Raw genomic sequence first — 20,678 nt, forward strand, 5'->3', positions numbered from 1 at the left:
TTGCCAGGATGGGATGGGTTTTGAAACAGAGTCCGTCTCATGGAACCGCAGAGGCTCTCGGCATTCTGGGTTCTTGATGCTGTTTCTTGTAAGAAAGAAACCTGGTTGGTCTGCAAAAATACAGTAGCATGGTCCCGAGTTCTCAAAAGTGTCGACGATTTATCCACTGGTGCATCGATGAAGGGAAAAAGAATCTGTTGGTATTCAGCGCTTCACTGCGTGGCTCATTCGATAGAATATACCACCAAAATCACATCCATGAGTCGTAAGTAACACTCTTGACATGATGGTACCTAATATCATCCGCATATGCTCTATCGACGCGGTCAATTTTCGTCCAACTCAGAATAGGGTGTATATATGGCAATCCGGTATTCGATCGTATTACCTTCTTCGAGGCACGATCTGAGATACTCATCGCCTCATTAAGAAGCCTAAAGGTGGGCCATTCATTGACCACATATATAATTGTAAGCTTGTGTTGCCGTCCTCATTCATGTTTCGTGTGTGACAATGGCGTTTTCTCTGCCCTGCGAGAGATGAATTGTTCGTATGTCAACCCCATTTTGTTTAGAAGGATGATCGCTCGATTATTTAAGTGCAAGCGACACCCTTCGCCTGCTGTGACTCGATCTGATGCAAGAACAAGACGCCCGGCGGGCCAGTGTTATCTTCTCCACCGTGTACGGTGTATATACATAGGATCTAGGTCGGTCTGTATCTCTCACAACACGTTTGCCCCGGTCTCGAGGAGAAAGGATTGGAGATGACGCTGATCGCTTTCGTGGCGTCGGCGTTCGAGGGGTGTTTCAGCCTCGTATCCGTTGACAAATCTTTGAAAAGGCTTTGGGGGGGGCTGGTTGTAATTATCTTTGTATTCAATCACTGTTAACTTCTGAGCCTTTCATACTGTCATAGTCATAAATGTCTGTCTTGGTCGGTACCGGTCTTGTGTAGTCGGCGGAAAAAGAAGTGATTAAGGATGTTGCTGCGCCCCGAATCGGTCCATGTGTAGTTTGCTGTGACTTTTTGGTGGTTTCGATTCCAATATTTGAAGATTGGGTGGGTAACAAATATTTTCTGAGATCCTCGAGAGTCTTTAATATATCTGACCAACAGGCGAGGTGTTAAAGTGTAGAAGACAACTCTGATCTTAGGTAAGAAGGGCATTCAGCCATGAAGTTGTATACTGGGGTCGACGAAGTAGTTTGATATGGCCTCACTGATACTATCGTCTCTGTCTCTTCTTGATTAAGATGAATAAGTGTCCTGTATCGGGCCTTCTTTAAGGGGAGGAAGATTTTTGCATTTGATCTCGCTTCGCCCTTGGAGCTGCCAAAGCAAGTCGTCGTCGAGGTTCAAACTCGACCGAGTGTCGATGTTTTTCCATGCGGTGCAGGTTTGCCTGCCTTTTCCAGGCCTACCCCTTACATTCTGGGACGTCGAATCCACGCTTTTTGAGCTCGACAAACTCGGTGCAGAATTCCAGAAGCGTATCGACTACCTTCCATAACTCATGAGTGTCTCTGAGGTTAATAATAGATGAGAAAACGCAGATTACGGGTCAGCGTTCCATCCGACTCGAGACAGCGAAATCCACCCGATCGTTATGACGAGCTCAAGCTAAATCCCGATCCTCCGAGGGTACTTGAATTCGGATTCGTCTTTATTTTCTTGACGAGCCCAGTTCTTTTTAGCCCGTCGGGCATCAGACAAGTCGGAATCAGATTCGATGACCTGTTTCTAGACTTCGTGCGTGTGACACCCGTTTCTCGACTGTGATCTCTGGATCATATAGAGGACCAATCCGAAATGCCATCACGAAGCAGCGGGAAAGCATCCCGCCAGCAAAATCACTGGCATAACTGAAGCCGGAGGGAGTTCGTCGCGCGCAACAAGAACCCAGAAGAGAGCCGCCCCCTTTTGATGAATCCAAATGTCATTGGGCGACGATTTGTAGATTCCCGGATCGGGCAATTCTAGTGCCGCGTTATTAAACTCCGACAAAGCCATCTAATGTGTCTTGACAGGAGATTCATCTAAGTGAGCAAATTAAAGTCCCTCTTTTTGCACCTAGCTTTTTCCAAAGCGCTTTAGCTCTGAAGAGGTGACGGCGTAGTCGAGGGGCGGTCTGGCCTGGCATGCCTCTAGGCTCATCAAGAACCAAAGATCCAGCCAGGACCCTCCACGCTTGGGTGCTCATGAAGCTCGACTCGACAGGTCATCTCATGTTGCATCGGAGACTTTATCTTCGAAGCTTCAAATTCGCGATCTGAAAATTTGCTGTAGCTCTGTCCGCGGACCTGAAGACGACTTCGTGTACCTGAACAGGGGGAACACCTTACTGAGATTTTCTTGCTGGAGGCATGTGTACGTATAGACAGGGGCGCTCAGAACGCACCTGAGTACGGGATATGGTGCAGACGGCTTGTTTGGCTGGACGGAAGCAGCTGCTAGTGAGAGTAGCGAAAAGCGACAGGAGAGAAATCAAAGAATCTTGATCCTTGGAGCCTCTAGGGGTTCTTTTTTTCTTGAGCGTGGGGGGCTTGTGCTTCAGTACTGTGACCATGTAGATCCATGTGTGAATCCATACCTGATCTCTCGTGGGTCTTTCGTTATCAGATTGTCAGTTCGATTTAGTTCCTTCAATGCTCTCTTTAGCTCAATTAATTGAGTGATTTGATGATGAATGATATACCGAGCTTAAGGCCCAAACAGCGGAGCTGATAGAGTGCGGAGGCATGGTATCGAGAGGTTCACGAGGAGATCAATAAATGACCCAGTAATCATTGTCGAAAAAGGTCTAATCAAAGGCGTACTTTCCGAAATGGTCAAAGAATCCTGCAGGCCTGATTCAAATGCTGTTTCTTGTTCTTGTTCGATATTGGTAAAGGTATCTTCGTCGGATAAGACGCTGGCCGCTGAAATCAGATCTTCTGCAATGTTCTGCACATTATCGAGAGGATAGTGATTCTGAGCGATATATATATACTCGTGCTTTGCGGTTGTTTGCTGAATATAGCCGCTATCTCTCTGAATTCCTTCATGTCTTTTGCGATGTTTGCGGGCTGTGCCGCTATTAATATCACTAATAAGTAGGTATCGCACTGTGATTGTTGGTTTTTTGCCGTATGATGAAGATTTGCCTTCCCTCCAAATGTGCGGTGATAAACCCACAACGCTCAGATCACATTCTTAACGGTAAAGTCTCCCTATCTAACCCTCTTATCACAGGGTTATATATAGGTCGCGACATAAGAATGCTGGGCTGTCAGCCTTAATGAGATGATAACACGCGGCAATATAGACGGCGCGGGCAAACTCAGTCGTCATCCATAGGCTCAAATCTCATTTCTTACTCTTAAGGAAGAGATGACAGCTTTTAGCGGGCGCTCTTTCCTCAGTTCCTTCTGAACAGCCTTCTTTTTAATTGGCGCAGGTGTAGATAGATATCTGTACTTGCTTGTTTCATGATCGGATATAGAGACATCTTGAGACGTAATGACGCCCAAGCTGCGCAGATACCCACAATCCGATCTTGTTGTTCTCGAAAATGTGCCTTTCCTCTGAGTTTTAATCGGTCGAGTGCCGCTGTGGAACGACCCGGGTCGTCTGCCGGGTAACGATATTTAAATATATATATAACAATAGATCGAAATCGCACTTTGGTTTCTTCATTTTGTTCTTCGAATGTTTCAAAGCGCCCCACCCCGGGTGGCATTTCTGGTGAAGACCAGCACACCCGGTGAGCCTAGACAATTTTCTTTTTGTTATTTTATTAGTATCGTGGTCTCGAGAAAGATACCTTTCGGCAGGTATACACATCTCGGATGGTGTGTTCTCATTCGGACGCTGAGAATATCGAATTCGAACGAGACCGCCGATGGGATCGAGCACGGTATTGTGTGAGCACGTATGCATAGTCCGGTCTCCCTGGTTCGGGTATTTGAGAGTTCTCGGTCAAGAGGAGGAGAAGAAGAAGCCCGAGTTCGACAGAATCTCAGACAAGGTAAGGACGCTGTGGCGATAGGAAAGGCTTCAGGGGAAAAAAAGCCCCCTGCACAGGATATCAAATATGGTCCAACGTAGACTTTCTCTTGGTCGCCGAATGTAGTCTCCAAGAACTCGAGGAGTGGAGAAATAAAGCAGAGGGTCTCTCGATGATATTGTACCGAGGAAAATAGGCTGCATCGTTTCGTGTCAGATCCATTTTTCGACCGCGTCGACTGAGATAAAGTATGTGGGTGAAAGATCTCTTCTGCAGAGGGTTGTTCAGTGGAGGTCTATTCTGCGGATGTCCGTTTGTTCAGCTGATGTTTGTTCCGCTGAGGTCAATTCAGTGGATGTCCGTTCAGCGGAGGTCCGTTCCGCTGAGGTCAATTCTGCGGAGGTCTTTTCAGCGGAGATCCGATTCAGATGTTAGAGGTGGACGGGCTAGGTGCCTCGGTATTTCCGGGCCTCCCATTCCCGCCGGATGATTTTTAGTTGGGCATTTCTCATTCCTTTTCTCCAGTGCCTCATTTCGGGGTTATGCCGCCATATCTCGGTGCAAGTGCTTCGTTGTGCGTATATGATCATAATTTTGTTGTTGCAAGACTTTGGATCCTCGAGGGTAGAACCAGTTCCACTTGATTAACACCATATGTCGGATGCATCACCTTTGAACGTTTGACCAGAGATGGCAGAAGATAATTCCCTTCCTGCCTCTGTGGTCGTCGTTTCCACGAGAACGTTCCATGTGGTGCTCGCTGTATGATATTCGCCGTTCCGTTAGTAGAGAGAACCAGGTCATGCATGCATGCCTCTGGGAACATAAAAGTCGCTTAAACACACACACACACACGTCTTTGGAGAGACATGATCGCCCGTTATGTCTAGCATATACTATGCGATGATACTTAGATCCAGAAGATTCAGGTCCCGGAAGATGCAGGGCTGAAAGATGCAGAGGAGTAAGTATGGATCATTCCCCGTCAAAGCGAACAAGCCTTGGCGCCTGCCTTGGTCATATAAAGTAGCTCAAGAAAGGCATCTTTTGACGCTCAGTGAATGTCATTGTGAGAGAGAGGGTTGGAGAGAAACTCACCTGGTGGTGCTGGTTGCAGGGTGGAGAGTAGCCCAAAGTCTTCGTTAATATCAAATAGGAGTTTTTGCCCTCTAGGGCACCAGGAAGTCCCAATACTCTGGTTGACTGGCTGGCATGCACCGAGATCACACATATCGCTGGAATTAGAGTGTGGTATATATAATATGTATACCAATTAGGTGTCTCCGAGCAAAAGGAGATCCCAATTGTTCTGATGATTTCGCAAAAAGCCTGCCGGGCACATCAATCAGATCCAGTCATGAAGGCCGACTTGTCGTATCGATCTTCGCGCTTTGTTATGGGAATTTCGAGAGGGAAAGTGTGTCTACCGTTTGGGCGGGACAGTCCCAATATCGGCGATGATGATCCTCTTTTGGAATAAAATTGGCGCCGATAGAGGCGTCGTCCAGTAGGTCCACTGTCCCATCGTAGATGAAAAATGATGCCTTTTGCTGGGGTGTCTGATGAGTTCCGAGTGACCAGTATCTGGTCGTGCCATCGTCCTAAAACCTTGCATCTGCTATTCTTCTTTGCGATTTCATTCAACAATGGTTCAGCTCATCGTTGCGGGACCCTTTCAGCGACTGTCGATGTCTCTCGTGGCTCACAAGCAAAACTCCGCCATTCTCCTCCCTATTCTCGACGGTGTCGTGGCCAGGACCGAGTGTCCCAGGATCTCGACCTTCAGCCTTCTCAGTCCAGGGGGATTCCAACGGGCGAAACTCTCGGACCCAATTGGACAGTCTAGCAGAGATGCCGGGCAGACAATCACGGCCAACAGCTTTTTTGATCTGTAGCATCGAGAAGAAGGTTGTTGTTCCCGCCGCATGTTGGTGACAATCGCGTTCATCAGAAGGATCACGGCCAGGGGTCTTTCCGCAGCCCATGGGGAGTGACACCACCGCGCCAAGGGTCCGGCGACATGACGAGCTCGCGCCATAGGTCACGAGAGGCCTCCTCCTGGTGAGGGTAAATTCCAGCTCCTGTGACAGAAGGTAGTTTAGGAGGACCTTGACATGAAGCAATATCGCCTCCCTGCTGCGTGATGAAGAGGTGTATCTTGTTGAAACGACGCGCAAAATGGCGCACGTCCTGCTGTCGGTCGCACAGTGTCTGGCTGATCGGTTTGATCGTGACATTGTCGAGTGTGATATAGTTATGCACCATGCGGAGTGATCTGTCAGATTTGCATGAATATGTGGTTTCGAGGTCATGCCGCGATATATATATATACATATAGTATTGGTACCGATTAATACCATTGGCAAATACCTCTGCCAGAGATCGTCGTGTTGTTCACTGAAGGTCGACGAGTGCCGAAAGGAAGATTTCTCACCTTGGTTGCCAAAGTGTGCGCATACTGCAGTACCGGCGGAGTACTCCTGCCAGAGCTTCGGCTCTCGATGCCCCTGGTGTATTGACCGTTGGTACTACACTAATCAATCTCTGGTCAGTACGGCCTCAGCGTGCAGAATCTAGATCGACAGTATCGTCCAAAGGCAACTCGGCGGCCCATTCCCAGTCTGGAAACACGTCAAAGGGATCGACGTCGAGCATCGCGGGCTGGAGCGTTGAGATATTGCGCGCCGAAGGAGTTGCTGAAAAGTCTGGTTGAAGACCACCGGGTGGAAGGTTTGTGAAGAGTGAGGCGGGTGTCCATGATAAGCCAACGGGCGGCGGCTGGTCTGCTGTGGATTGTATCGCTGTTTCATCGTCGTCAGCCTTGTATGGGTTCGCTTTCCAGTGACCGAAAGTTGCTCTCCAGTGCCACAGTGTATCGAAGACAACGCTCGTAAACTAGTCAAAAGCAGCCAAGAACTGTCAGTCATATACGTGCTCCCGCCAGTACTCCGTATGTGATGATGTACAAAAATCTCAGTCAGACTCACCAGTCGACTTCTCAGTCGCAACCGATCTCCTACCATTGTCCCATCATTTTTGCGGAACATGCCATCATTTGCCCAGAGCTGAGACAAGATGATGGTACCTCTTGAATCCAGATCGTTGTTTTCAGCGGACCGCTTTTTGCAAAACTTGATGGCTTTGAAGTAGGCGTTTTCACCATGCGCCGGATCCACATGAGTCCGAAGTTCGCTCCGTGTGATCCTGAGGATGCTCATTGCCGCCATAAGAACCATCATGTAGAGCCAGTGGGTCGAATAGAGAATGAATTCGTTGACAAGGTCAAACTCGTGTATCATGTCGAGCACGTTGCAGGACAGAGTGTAAAGCTGGACGAGTCCTGCCGTCCGTGCCGTGTCCGGTGCCGCAAAAAAGTGAAATGCTCTGATGGCCAATCGGGTGCAAATCTGCACAATAACATCTGGAGAAATCATCAGCAACAGTACCACTAATCCTGACACATCAAAAGCAGTCGAGTCGACGTACCAAGCCCTACGTCGGCGGTAGGGACTAGTTCTCTGACCTGTGTATCAAAAATGTCGATGAGAGAGTTCAATGGTCGTCCGCAATCTGGGTCCAAGAGTTGGGTGCTTTGGGCGATGGTTCGGATTGCGTCAGTCTGTACTTTATGAAGTTTGTAACGATAGAGTAACGAAGACGATAGATTGTGCTCGAGGAGCAGATTGGAGTCAACGGTGTTGTTGTATTCGGCGACGGACCAGCAGGGAAAGCCCTTGATCAGATTCGTGCTAAGAAGGCAAAGATGTTAACTTGACACAGGCACGACTCGCACTTCAAGTACCAGGTGTAGAACTTACTTCTGGAAAACGATGACACAGTGAACCCACAGACGAAAGCGCAAAGACACCTTACTGTCTGCAGCGTTGATGTTTTGACGCGAGTAGTCTTGCTCGCGGCCAAATATGTGGAGGCCATTCTGTACCGCGAGTTGCATGGCGATCCCGGCGAGCGGATGTGAGGAATCATGGAACATTGTGTTTTGGGGGATTGGCCACAAGCATAGAATCAAGACGGCTTCAATCGACGGAATCGAGTTTGTATGGGAAAAGAGCGTCCCCAGAGCAATCTGTAGGACTTGCGACACCACTCGCTGAAAGAGCGTTGGATCTTGAGTGTATCTGCGAGCCCCCGTTGCCACGATTGACCAGAAAAGAAAGGGAGATTGTTCGTAGTATTCCTCGGGTGATACGTTGGGATCGAACAAGCCCGGGATGAAGGGCTCATAATGTAGGAAAAAGCTGCTCCGTGTTGGCCAAACAGCGCCCGTGGTGAATCGCGGGAGAATACTCACAGTCTGAAACAATCATGAATTTTGCGTGTGTGAATTTGTTCCAGTTGCAATGTAGGCGTAGTCACTTGAAACCCGTTCGTTACTGATCTCGGGACACTCGGTAGATCGATCAGTTGTGCTATGTGACCGTCCCCCGGGTTGCTTAACATGGGAGGATGTGAGACCGGAGCGCCGCCGTCACGACCCGTTTGAGAGCCGGAATGCAAATGCGACACCGGAGCAGCGCCTCCTTGGGTTTGCGGAGAGACGGTCACGGCACTGTTTTCAGTCGAGAAAGAGGCAGGGTGAGTGCTGGTCCGTAGCTGCTCCTGAAGGCTTGCATTTTCTCGAACCAGCTGTGCTTTTCTGTTGGGCGATTGAGTGATGAACACATTGGAAAGGATCGGCCTCATCGAGGCAACAAGACGTACGTTTTTCGTTGGCTCCTCTGGATGCCACGAGAAAACTCACAAGAGAGATTCTTCTTTCTGCAGCGTGTGCATGGTCTCAGGTAATCATCCCGCGCATCGCATTTAAGCTGCCACGAGGATCAACTTGTTAGTACGGTATCTTGCAAATCACAAAAAGCCAATTCATTCACACCTTCTGGATCCGACATTCGGTACATGATCGCACTCTCCCCAAGCCCTCGGCCATAGTCTGGGACTTACTGGCCAAGCGCTAGCCCACCAAGTGATGCATCAGGACTTCGTCGGCAGGTGAGTAAGCATGATGGGAGACTTCGAGTAATGTGAAGTCGGGGGTTTTGGGATGAAGGAGGATTTGGAATTCTGTGGGGGTGGAACAAGGTCTTTATATACTAGTAATTATGGAGGGGCAATTAGTGCCTGAAGGTCTCGGCGCAGAATCGCCAATGACTGAGGAGAGTTGCTTGAAGCATTCCTAGTCTTATTTCCCTCAAACTACATTGGTTCCCTGCCAATTCAACTTGATGACCAGCTGATTACCAGTCCTAGGTAATACTACTGGTCATCCCACGATACCCGTTCGCACAACGTCCTAGAAAGATTCTGCCTATGCTATGTCTACCAGTACTGGCCGAATACTACAAAGGATATCGAAAATCGGGATGATAATCGCATAGCTCTTCGTAAGCCTTGTCGGAATCAGGATTATGCTCGCCCCGTGCGAGAAAGTCTTGAGCGAGTAGATCTCGCCTCCTATTCTCCCTCTTCATCATGAGATAGGCGACCACAGCTGCAATGACACCCAGAAAGTTAAGGCCCAGTAAAATGCCATGACCTTTGAAGTAGCGTGGTGGGTTGTCGTAGATTTGGGTCGCGATGATGCTGTAGCATTGCGTAAATACCTGGGCGACTGCCCAAGCGGTGCTTTTCTTGGTGTAGCCGCCGTGGCTGTTCAAAGCCCAGGTGGCGCAGACTACAATGGCCGGATAACATCCTGCAGCAATCAAAGAACAGCCGACGACGAGGGCGACCTTGTTGGTGGTGGCCAATACAACAACGAATCCAATCAGTGTTGTGCTCATGCAGATCAGGAAGGGTATAGCTCTCTTGTTTCTGCGATCAGCCAAAATAGAGACGGTCGGCACCGTGACCGTGGCAAAGGCATAAGGAATGATGCTATACAGCTGGGTGTCCACTGTCACACTGTCAGCGCTTGATGAGGGACTCTTGAAGGGATTAAAAACTTACATGGAGAGAAACCGAATTGACGGATAAATGTGGGTAGGAAAGATCCAAAGGCAGCGACATCGAGAGACGCAGCGGCAAGGGCCAGCGCAAAGAGCCAGGTCTTCGGATCTTTCAGCGCCCACCACGCTTGGAACATGCGCGGTTTGGCATCCGGCGTGTTACGAGCAGCAATCGTTCGGTCGAGGATGAGTTGTCGTTCTTGCGGATCTCGGAAGAGAATGCTGCCTTTGTGTGCCACCGTCTCTGGAAGTTTGGGCAAGAATGAGAGGACAAGGATTCCCCAAGCGATGGTGAGGACACCCTCGATCAAAAAAAACCATTCCCATGAAGTTCTTCCGAGCTTGTTGTCCAGATTTCGTTGCACTCCGTACGCAATCAGTCCGCTGGTGGCTCCGGCCACAGGTGTCGCGAGAAAGTAAAAGGCTAGGCTCAATTAGCTGAGGCGAAGGACCTGAGGTCATAGGATAGGTACCGGCGCGGGTTGTGACCTCCTCTCGTCGATACCACAGAGTGAGAAAGAGGAAACCAGTCTGTATGGTGGCTTCAGAAAGCCCAAGGAGAAGTCGAATGACCATGATGGGTGCGTAGGTTCTGACGGCTGTCATGGAGGTCGCAAGGACACCGAACATGATGACTGCAACACCATAGACCCAATTTGGAGGAAAGAGACGTAGCGCTAGTGCCGCGGGGAGCTCGAACACCAGATATCCAACAACTGGACTTGTGTTAGTGGTCGGTCCAGCTGGGGGAGAAGGCACCCTGCGCGGGAGTGCACCTACAAAACATCATCAAGCAGTTATAGAACTGGCTGCCGGACAAGTGAAGGTCGGACTGAAATCCCATGATTCGAGCATTTCCGAGAGCACCGCGGTCCTTTGAGAGGGAACGTCCAGTTAGCCATTGAACATATTGACGAGCCATGGAGAACGTACGAGGTAGGCAAACCAGTAGCAGCCAAAGAGCAGCAAGACAATTGAGAGGTCCTGCTTTAACAAGAGGCTCTTCTCCTTTTTGCTCTTATGCTGTGTCGCATCTGAAACTTCCACCTCCTTGTGGACAGATTCGGCCTCGATGGCGCCTTCCTTCTGCGAAGGAGTAGCACTGATGTCTCTTGGGATAGATTCCATCGTGTCGTGAAGTTGTTTCGCCTGGGGTGTGCATGGACGGGGGGTTCCCATCTGGTCTTATAGTTGTCGCCCATCCTGGGTCATACCACTCCTGATTGTGATTACGCTGTCGAATTTTTCCAGGAAATCGGCAACCCACGAGGTCCAGGATGGCTGGAAGAAGTCCAAAGTCCCTGGTATGGGGTTTCCTTGTGGGGAAACTTTGGGGAGCCCGGACCACTGTAAAGTCCAGAAATCGGCACTTGGGTGGATGGCCCTGAACAGTAACCTATGTAAGCTGGCTTCAAGTCCGAAATATCGGCATTGCGGAGGCGAATGTGTTTCAAGAGGCGGCAATCTGGGCACTGGCTTCAGGGGTGCCTACTTGACTCTCTGTGAATGTGCAACATAGTAATTCGTTATTCCAATATGATTAAAGTCTCCGATTTTATGGCCACGAGGTCCCTAGGTATTCAGTAAAGGGCCGTGAGACCCTCGCTACAGGGGTCTTGGTGATTGATTTGACACGAAGAATCACTGATCTAATTGCCAGGGCAACTTGTTGTTCGTCTGTGGACCCTCGAGTGAAGTGTTGTTCACCGTACTGATACTCACTCTCTTGGTTGCATCTTTGGCGGGATCGAGGTTCCAACGGAAAGGTAAGGTGACTTGGTCTCGAACAGTCTTCCATGTCCGCAGCGGCTCATTGCAATATCTCCCGGGCTGCTTTAACCAACTTGTTCTGCGACTCATAGATTGGGACACTCCCAAGTTTTCAAGATATCGTGTTGAATACTAGGTCGAACAAGTAACGGCCGTCAATATCGAGAGATTTGCAGGGCAGGAGACTGGACTTATTCTGTGTATCGACAGTGATACGGAGAGATAACGAGACGACACATCGGAGAATGGATGACATTTATCTGACCACAAAAGGTCTAGTTTGATATTGGAGCATGAGCCATAGTTCGAACCCCATCATTGTCTAGCTCGCCACTAGTCTTTCCAGCGAGGCCAACGGTGGGAGGTTCTTAAGATGTCCATGGGGGAGTGCCTCCTTCCCTGGATCGTTGGGAATATCAATGTTCCAAAAGCGCTTCATATGGTCCTTGATCACATCGTAGCAAACTCCGATCCGTACGATTTCTGGCTTTGGCCCACTGAAATCGATCATCGTCGAACTCCTCCCGTGGTATCCAAATTTGACAAGCCCATAATCGATCACAACATCTGCAATATCAAGAATCTCCTTGGGAATGTCGTCGGCGACGTACTTGGTCCCTAGTGCAGTAAGTTAGTCTTGTGGTGGTCGAGATGGAGATACCGGGTAAAGTGTACCTGTGCCTGAGATATTCGCCGAACTGCCCAACAAGGGGAGCTTAGCCTCCATCATGAGGCTGGCAATCTCATCCTGGAGCGATCCAGCATTGATCAACATGGCAAGTGTACCATCGACAGTCAGTGCCTCCAGAGTGGATGGGTCGAGATCCTTGAACATGGGGTTTGATGAGTCGTATTTGGCGATAACGGCTAGAGGTAGGTCGAAGTCCTGGGTCAAACATCGAACGATCTCTTCATCTTCGGGCTTCATGATGTGAAGGGCTTTATGGAGGGCATAGTTTCCGCCCATGGCGTGTCGTTTGTGTGTACCTCTCTTTTTGGTTGAGAACATCTTTTCCAGTGAAGCAGTGGTAGAGCTGGCAAGTGCATAACCCATGGTCGAAGGAATGATAGCAATTCCCCCAGCTTTCAGCACATCTACCACCCTTCTCGCATCCGCCTTGATATCTGGGGCACCCATTCTCCTCAAAGATTCTGGGTGGAGATTGATAGCTTTGGTCTGTTTCAAGAAAAGTATCTGGAATGCAGTGAACAAACTCAGTGGGATGTTTTCATCGAGTTCTCTCGAGCATACTTAAGCCCAGGCACAAGGCGTGACTTGTTCCGTCAGCTATGCCAGGCCAAGGCTTGTGTACCGAATGCCGAATCTCGGAGTTTGTCGTGATTTGTCGAAAGGTTCCAACAACCCCGGATTCGATAACGTGCGCTTCATTTTCGTCAACATCAGCGCCTGTACCGGAGTCGCCTTGATAGAAAACGGCAAAGGGTGCTGGGGGGGAAGAGGATGGAGTGCCCCGGTCGAGGTCGTCCGGAGCAGCTGAGGTCCGGGGATCTTAGCAAAGCACAAAAGACCGGCCCGACCGAGTAAAAAGATCTTCGGAACAGGATCACAGAGGTTTTGACAAGAGTGATGGAGGTGACATTATTGACTACAGTCAATAATGTACCGGGTGAGACAACATTGGTCTTGGGAGTTGTCCGATGGCGAACGGACCAGAAAGGGCGTGTGCCGTACCTACTATGTCTGTAAATGCAGTGATGTCTTGTGTTGTCGTCACTCGAAGACCTGGGAACTCGGCCCAAGAATAGTGATTCATCTCATGGTCTTGAATAAGATACAAATGGCAAAGATGTTGATACCAATTTGGGTCAGCAGTGAACCGTAGATCGGGTTTGACGTATGTCATGGTCAGATGCAGATGCTTTGCAGCAACTTAATCTCCAACCTTAAAAAAATTTCATCCTTGATCAGGGCATCCAAACGAAGATACAGTCACTGCCCACCAAGACTGACTGTGCATCATTGTCTCTGGCACGAGTTACAGTCACTTCGGCGGTAAAATGACGTGCGGGAAATCTGCCGCCTGGATGCCCTCCCTTGGCATACTGAATGGTTCAATTCTGAAGACTTCGTGGCTTGGTGAGCGCGAAGTGCCGCATTCGTACGAGAAAACTGACCGAGCTCGCACCTTCAGGCCGGCAAAATATCTCAGGCAGCCGCAAATCAATGGGGCTTAGGGGGCGTTCGCATTCGTCGCCAAACTCGGCAGTCGCTACGAGCTCAAGGTCGAGCACGATGAGAGAAGAACATTGACGATCAGACAGAATTTGGGAATCCTCTGCGAGTTACGATCCGGCGGTCCCATTGCGCCCGGGCAATGGGCAATGGAAATCAATTCGGACGAGTTGGTATTACAGACACCGTTACGAATACGAGGTATTTCTCAGCCACAAGCTGTCGGTTTCGTACACCAGTACAAATACGGTTAGTACGTCCACAGTTACGAGTATCAAAAGCCGCAATCATGACATCATCCCAGCCTTTCCTTAACGGAGGTACGAGCACGATGATTTCCCTTATCCGTCCTCCGCAATTAAACTGCTACAACGGAAGACGTCGGGGGGGGATCTTTTGCGGCCGCAGCGGACTTACAATTGGACCCCTACGAATAACCCAAAAAGGATTGTGGTCGTAAGCTGGACCTTGGGCCCAGATTCTTTTCGTCGGACTCGACTGATTATCCCCAAAGATCCGCCGGATATACGGGAATGCCGGTTGCGAGAAGCGAGGTAATCGGCGACCGAAGGACACTGAAGGGGGGATGGAGCTGGGATGATACGGATACGCGAGCACTGGTACAATACCTGTACAACCCCAAACACAAATTCCGGGAGTGGATGTTGCGGTTTTTTGTCGGCGGGTTTTTTATTTTGATATCACTTACTGATCATGCCCTCGCCCTGCGGTCGACAACGGTACGAACACGGAAGGCAATGGCGATCGCAGGTCTAAACCCTATCCAGGGGGGACGGTGAAGAGGTTGGATTTGAAATCATCCATGTTGTTTCGTCGTCGTTCGCTGCCGCTGCTTTTGCACACCCCCATTGCTCTCCCAGAGAAAGCCCCGTCCAGGCCGGAAGAGGTAATAGGAATGCTTTTGCACGAATTTTCGCCACACGCAGACAACGCAGTCCATTATTGTGACTTGCGCCATCGTTTCGTCTTCGTCTGCCTGGTAGGCAACATTATCTCGAGGGATCCGAAGAGACCGAAAGGGAAAAAAGCTTGCTCTAGATCCTACAGGTAGGTTCCATTCGAGGTAAATAACGTCCGCCCGATCCGAATGGCATCTCGACTTTTCACGCGACAGACAATTTGGCCACCTCAACATTTCCATCAGTCACCATGAGATTCGATGTCGTGGCTGAGCAGACGGAGAAGGAGGTTCATGTCTGCCTGCACGTTGCTCCTGGGCGTGTGACCTGTTTGTTGCGATGCTAACGGTCCTGGCTCGTTGTCCGCGCCGAAGCCTTGCTGGGTCCAAGCTGTTGAGGGGGGGTCGATGAAGGATTGTTCACGAGACCATTGTTACATGGTTGAGTGGGCTCTACATGTTGCCCATCGTTGTGATGACCGAGAACTAACTCATCAGGCACAGTTCTCATACGCGCGCGTTTCCATACTCTTTGAGGTGAACGATTCTGCCGGGTTGGTTCCAAGTTCGTTGTTGCGGTCATCGGGGACCGGGTCATTCAGCAAATCAGCACCTATTCTACGCTGGACGAGTATGCACATGTGACCATGGGTGTTCATTCATCCACGTTGGTTGTTTTTCTGGTCGCTGATCAACAGTCGTGAACATATCTTATATTGATGTTTGCCATGTATGTGCTGTGAGTATGGTCGGACGTTGTGTTGGGTTGTGTGGGGGGGCCGCGCCAATCGAACAAAAATAAATGCTGGGGGGGTCTCGAAACTATCCCCAATCTTTTCTTCAGCCTCATTCATCATTCATCAAATAAAAGGGGATCTTGATACTGTACAATACCATCAATCAAGCTCGAACGAGATTTGTGAAGAGTTCGTACGATTACGAGTATGAGTAGTACTACCAATCCTCTTTTTTTTTGTTTTGATCTCTCTTCGATCGAGATCTTGAGAAAGCCATCTCGTACGAGTTGCCTCCCAAGTACTCCGTATCATCATAAACTATATTCACCCAAGGGGTGTGTTCACCATCGTCATCATGATGGAAGAAACTGATCCGATGAGGATGGGTTTCCCTCCCATAAAGACAACCCCATGATGATATCAAGAAATACCCACTGTATCTACGGTATCCAAATCTCCCCCCCGCATCTACCATCCGTAACTCGTTACAAAAGTCATGATCCATGTTACGATTCCATTTTTTTTCTTTCATTTGCATCATTATTACTTCACGGGAAGGCCCCCCCCCCCCCCCCAAAAACGACTAAATGTTGCTGTGAGAAATGGAAATTCAAGCTAATTTCCATGTAGTAGTAATGATGATGTCTTCTACTTACCACTCGTACTCGTTCGTACCTGCTGAGCCCAATCTCCCAATCCCCTTCTCTCTTTCTTCGGATGTCCCGACGGAGCGCGCGAAAAACAACCCCCAAAAAACCCAGATCTCAAACAATCGTTCCCACCATCCCCCCCCTTTCCTCATACCACCTTTTACACTCGTGATCTATCCACGCGACCCCAGGCCTTACCTTTACAATTCGATATCACGACATTGACACGGAACGACACGACACACGCGAAAAAAAAAGGACCATTCACACAAAAGATGTTGACACACGACACATTACCACAAGTGTGATGATCTCTCTCTCTCTCTCTCTCCTGACCAAACAGTCCACCCTCCATCGGTAAAGGGGAAAAAACCCCCAATCTTGATCATGAAAGTCAATTCCAATTTATATCTCGATCGATTTACCATTTTGTTCTTCTCAATTTAAATACCAATAAATAACTATACAAGGCTAAGGAGTTGGTGGTATCATCAAGACACTTTCTCGATCTCCATGCCAATTCATCTCCTATCGATTGAAAGATCATGCCATCGCTGCCCATTTCCTTCCACCCCCCAAAAATGCAACATTGCAATCCAATGATCCCAATTGCCCAAATGGTAAAAGTACAGTCTATCGCTCAACCAAAAAAAAGTGTCGTGACCACAAAATGATTGTTAACAAGAAAGAAAAATTGTCATCATCCCATCAACTATCATCACTTTGTTTTTTGTGTATTCCGTGTGCCAGGTCCAGTTTTAAAAAAAAAGGAAAAACCACCTTCCCAGTATAACGTAAAACAAATCACCTGTAAGTGCCTCGAAAACAATTTCCATTCTACCGTACAACACTCTCTCTGGAAGGAAACCAAGAAATTCCCCATCGGCGCCATTGAAAATGCAAATGCGGTTTGCTCCATCATCCTTCGCTCTGCGCTGGTTCCCCAATCAAAAAAAGCCTCACTTCATATCATTTGCTTTGTTGGTTCATTTCGTCATCATCGTATGCTAAGCCAAGGCCTTGTGTAACAAGCGACCCAAAATTGCCGTCAAGTCGAAAGAGAAAAATACTCCATAGTCATACACAGTAATCCAGGGCCATGTATAGCCCTCCAGTGTCGGGATAATCAACCTCACTTATGGCTCTTGCGCTTCTGCTTACCCACCCAGTCCACGTCAGGATGTACAACGCGCATGTGTCTAGTAAGCGCATCGTTACGGGAGAAGGTCTTTTCTTCCGTACACAGATGGCACCGGACCTTTTGCTTCCGTGCATTGTGTATCGTGTCTTCGTGTCTGGTAAGGTCGTAGGGTCGGGAAAAGATCGAATTGCAAGGCTTGCCCGTGCTAGGGTTGATACGGTCGCATCGGTGCGGGCCTGCTTGAGAGTTTCGCAAGGCCAAATTGGGTGACGACGATGACGTCCCGGGAGAGGACTGTCGATGACCGTCCCGTTTGTGTTTCTGGAGCTTCGCAGGCGTGTCAAACCGTAAATGACAGCCATGGTATGTGCAAGAATAAGTTCCCGCATCTGATGACGTGTCCGTCGGGCGCTGGACGCTCTGTTGCTGAGGCGCAGATCGTGGCTGTTGCTGGGCCACTGGCTTCTGCGACTGTTGGCTGGAAGGCTCCGATGGCCCTTCCTCGTTGGTCGACTCCATCGAGAGCATGTGTGCTGGGAATTCCGGTGTAATATCCTGCATTCCCGTGCTTTGCCGGCCAGACGCATTGAGGGAGAAGGGATATTGTTGAGGGATTGGCATAGAAGCCTCGTGCGACATCTGCGCGTAGAAGGCCGGCATGTTTGCCATGGTTCTCGCGTTGCCAAAGTTTGTCGAGTTGGATTGATCTGCGCCAAAGAGCGGCGCAGCGTGATCGTCGACGTCGTGCTCATCCAACATCAACTCTTTGGGAGAGATCGACGTCCGCTCCTTCTGTAGGACTGGCGGAGGTCGTGGCCGCTGTGAGGGCGCAGGCATGCTGTAGGGAGAGTTCTGACGGAACGGAGAATTGTCCCGCGGGTCGGACGTCGGTGAGTTCGTCCTGAGATGATCTTGCGTCGCCGCTTGCAGTCTGTCCGCCATCACATTTTGTCGGTGAGGTTGGAGGTTCATCCTCTGCAGGTTCTGCTGCGGTTGAGTATAGGGCATGGGGAAATGTTGGTCGGGGAAAACATCTTGCAACGACTGCTGGTATGCCGGAGTTGGAAATCCTGCTTCAAACTGTAAGTACTCGAACATGTTGTCTTCGTCGCTAGGATCCTCACCATAGACATGTTTCTCGTCGTACTCTGGCTCATAACTTGTATGCGGCGTCGCAGGAGAATTGTGACTCATCGTCGAGACGGACTGCGGCGCGGACAAGTTGCTGAATGACGCACGCTCGTCGGCGCCTTGTGACTGTATCCTCCTCATGTCAACCGCGCTGAAATTCTGGGGGTAGATCATGGCAGAATCCGACTTGGCCGTGTGGGGAGTCTGAGAGTAATCGAAGTCGTAGGAAGAAGGAAAATTTGAGTCGGTGGTGGCGACAATGTGTGGATATATGTTGTTTTGATTGAGAGGCGACGGAGGCCCCAGGGATGTCACCGAAGACCCCGACGATGCACGCTTGTGGTACTTTGCGTCTTGAAACGTCTTTGGCAGCGCACTCAAGTAACCTGCAGAGTTGAAAGCGTCGTTCCACCCTCCGACCAGCGCACTCTGGGCGATCATGGGTGGTTGTGTTGTAGACGTCGTGGGCGCAGGGCTCGAGTGTTGAATGCGCACGGAAGGGTTGTTGGATTGTGTGTTCGGCCGACTGTTCATCAAGTACGGTCGAGATGAAGTGGTGTGTATGTTGTTTGAGGTTGAAGCGGAGGTGAGGCAAGAAACGTTACTCTTGTATGAACCTCAGGTACGATCGATTGCGTGGTTTTGTTGTGTCTTAGGTAACGAAGAGGGTTGGGAGTATCTCGGACGAGTTGGTGTATAGTATAGCGGAGAGAGTATGTTCAGTAAGGTGCAGGTGGCAAACAGTATATTAAGATAAGGTGGGAAAAGGTATTTGAGAGATCCGGAGAGCGACGGGCACTGATTACAATCGGACTCGAGCCTGTGGAAGGTAGTGGAATGACAAACTGGCGATTGGGAAGCAAGGACGGAGGTAATCGCTGGTGCTCGTAATGGGCGGACTACTAGGCCTGGGGGTTTCTCCTTTTGACACCAATCCCGGCCTTTGCTCTTTTGAATTTTTTCGTCTCTGTTTCGATCTTAATGCAGCGCCGTGGTAATGCCAGAAAGCGGCGGTAGCAGCGGGTGTGGATTGTCCGAATGTTGCGTTGGATGGGTGTTCGAGATGTTGAGGAAGACCGGGGGGGAGACCCTGCATGCGAGGGTCAGCGATGATGACGTCGTGGTGACAGGGATTATGGTGGCCTGTCTTTTTTAGGCTTCGCTCGGCAATACGTTTCGCTGTCTGACGCTGGACCGAAACGGAGGAATGGCGACGACTTGGGTGTTCTTGCGGCCTTTTTTTCCCCAGTACAACAATGATTTCTGTACCAAGTGGTAATATTTGTACTTCGTACGAGAAGTGAGCAGCAGTGACTGGTTTGCGCTTGACCAGGGTGACTTCGGTGGATTGCAGATTGCATCTGGCTTTGAAAGTCTGTGACTGTCCAGTTCAGCAGCAATGCCCACGACCCGGCGTTCAAAACTTGTTGGCTGGATCGAACTATTGGGCCGGAGTGACCGTTCCAGACAGTGTTTTTTTTTCACTGACCACAGACCGTCCTTGCGCTGGTGCATGTCTCCCTCCCCCCCTCCATCTTGAATGCGTACGTGCGAGGAAAAACAGAGAGCGGCTCAGGTTGACGCAGATCGGATTTTCCCTCTCATCATCTCAGTCTTGGCGTTACTCATACCGCGAATCATCAGCCATGAAATCTGTGGCTGTGCCAATTCCAGCCAATGACTGCTCTGGTCTGACGACAGTGGTGGGAGCCAGCCGAGTCCACCCGACAATCCGGCCGGTTCTTGTACGAGCCAGAACCAGGTCGAATTATTACCAAGTACCCTAGTGTATACCGGAATATGCCTCAGCCTAGCAATACGAGTATTCTAGATTCTAGTAGATGGTCCCTGCAAGATCCCGTGGTTTTTGGACAATACTCGTAAAACTATTTGCCTACTGTAGTACAAACTTGTATCGACATGGAAAGTCCGGCAGTTTGCATCGGCTGGCTCATCGCCCGAGATCCAAGCTTGGATCGCTCCTTGCATTGCAAAGTATCATCCTAGCCTGGCCTCGCCTATCTCTCTATCCTCGTACATTTCAATCAGCTGAGTCATGTTGGGGGTTGCTCGCATCGACTCCGAGTACGAGCACAGTAACGAGTACTCGTAATAATGCACGGCCACGATGCTTATGCGGCAGCCTCGTCTCTTGAGGGTGTTTGTCGATCTGACATAACCG

General features: G+C 49.6%; 5 protein-coding genes across 6 annotated transcripts; all 5 read right to left on the bottom strand.

Annotated features, from left to right (window-relative positions):
- Positions 1 to 5,628: 5,628 nt before the first annotated feature.
- PV06_02227 (uncharacterized protein) lies at positions 5,629 to 6,225 on the bottom strand (the record flags this gene model as incomplete). The annotated part of the gene is made up of 1 exon (XM_016402879.1): positions 5,629 to 6,225. The coding sequence occupies one exon, from the start codon at positions 6,223 to 6,225 to the stop codon at positions 5,629 to 5,631; it is 597 nt and encodes a 198-aa protein (XP_016266776.1).
- Positions 6,226 to 6,547: 322 nt separating this feature from the next.
- Positions 6,548 to 8,936, bottom strand: PV06_02228 (uncharacterized protein; the record flags this gene model as incomplete). The annotated part of the gene is made up of 7 exons (XM_016402880.1): positions 6,548 to 6,883; positions 6,976 to 7,409; positions 7,475 to 7,737; positions 7,807 to 8,247; positions 8,301 to 8,645; positions 8,711 to 8,817; positions 8,883 to 8,936. 7 exons carry the CDS (start codon positions 8,934 to 8,936, stop codon positions 6,548 to 6,550), a joined length of 1,980 nt encoding a protein of 659 aa, XP_016266777.1.
- A 409-nt stretch (positions 8,937 to 9,345) lies between these two features.
- PV06_02229 (uncharacterized protein) lies at positions 9,346 to 11,082 on the bottom strand (the record flags this gene model as incomplete). Its single annotated transcript, XM_016402881.1, has 5 exons — positions 9,346 to 9,902; positions 9,956 to 10,378; positions 10,428 to 10,670; positions 10,735 to 10,828; positions 10,888 to 11,082. 5 exons carry the CDS (start codon positions 11,080 to 11,082, stop codon positions 9,346 to 9,348), a joined length of 1,512 nt encoding a protein of 503 aa, XP_016266778.1.
- Positions 11,083 to 12,046: 964 nt separating this feature from the next.
- PV06_02230 (uncharacterized protein) lies at positions 12,047 to 12,862 on the bottom strand (the record flags this gene model as incomplete). The annotated part of the gene is made up of 2 exons (XM_016402882.1): positions 12,047 to 12,342; positions 12,400 to 12,862. The coding sequence occupies 2 exons, from the start codon at positions 12,860 to 12,862 to the stop codon at positions 12,047 to 12,049; spliced, it is 759 nt and encodes a 252-aa protein (XP_016266779.1).
- A 3,285-nt stretch (positions 12,863 to 16,147) lies between these two features.
- Positions 16,148 to 20,038, bottom strand: PV06_02231. 2 transcript variants are annotated; one of them, XM_016402884.1, is made up of 2 exons: positions 18,490 to 20,038; positions 16,148 to 18,438 (listed from the first exon to the last, which is right to left on the bottom strand). In XM_016402884.1, the coding sequence occupies exons 1-2, from the start codon at positions 19,028 to 19,030 to the stop codon at positions 17,357 to 17,359; spliced, it is 1,623 nt and encodes a 540-aa protein (XP_016266781.1). In that variant the 5' UTR covers positions 19,031 to 20,038; the 3' UTR covers positions 16,148 to 17,356. The 2 variants fall into 2 exon arrangements, with proteins under 2 accessions (XP_016266781.1, XP_016266780.1); XM_016402883.1 differs by having other exon boundaries at positions 16,148 to 20,038.
- Between the last annotated feature and the right edge of the window lie 640 nt (positions 20,039 to 20,678).

Source organism: Exophiala oligosperma, assembly GCF_000835515.1.
Source record: "Exophiala oligosperma strain CBS 72588 unplaced genomic scaffold supercont1.2, whole genome shotgun sequence".
NCBI classification, from domain to species: domain Eukaryota; kingdom Fungi; phylum Ascomycota; class Eurotiomycetes; order Chaetothyriales; family Herpotrichiellaceae; genus Exophiala; species Exophiala oligosperma.

Bases quoted from the DNA above. Each gene is read 5' to 3' on its own strand.
- PV06_02231 (XM_016402883.1), bottom strand. From the start codon at position 19,030: ATGAACAGTCGGCCGAACACACAATCCAACAACCCTTCCGTGCGCATT.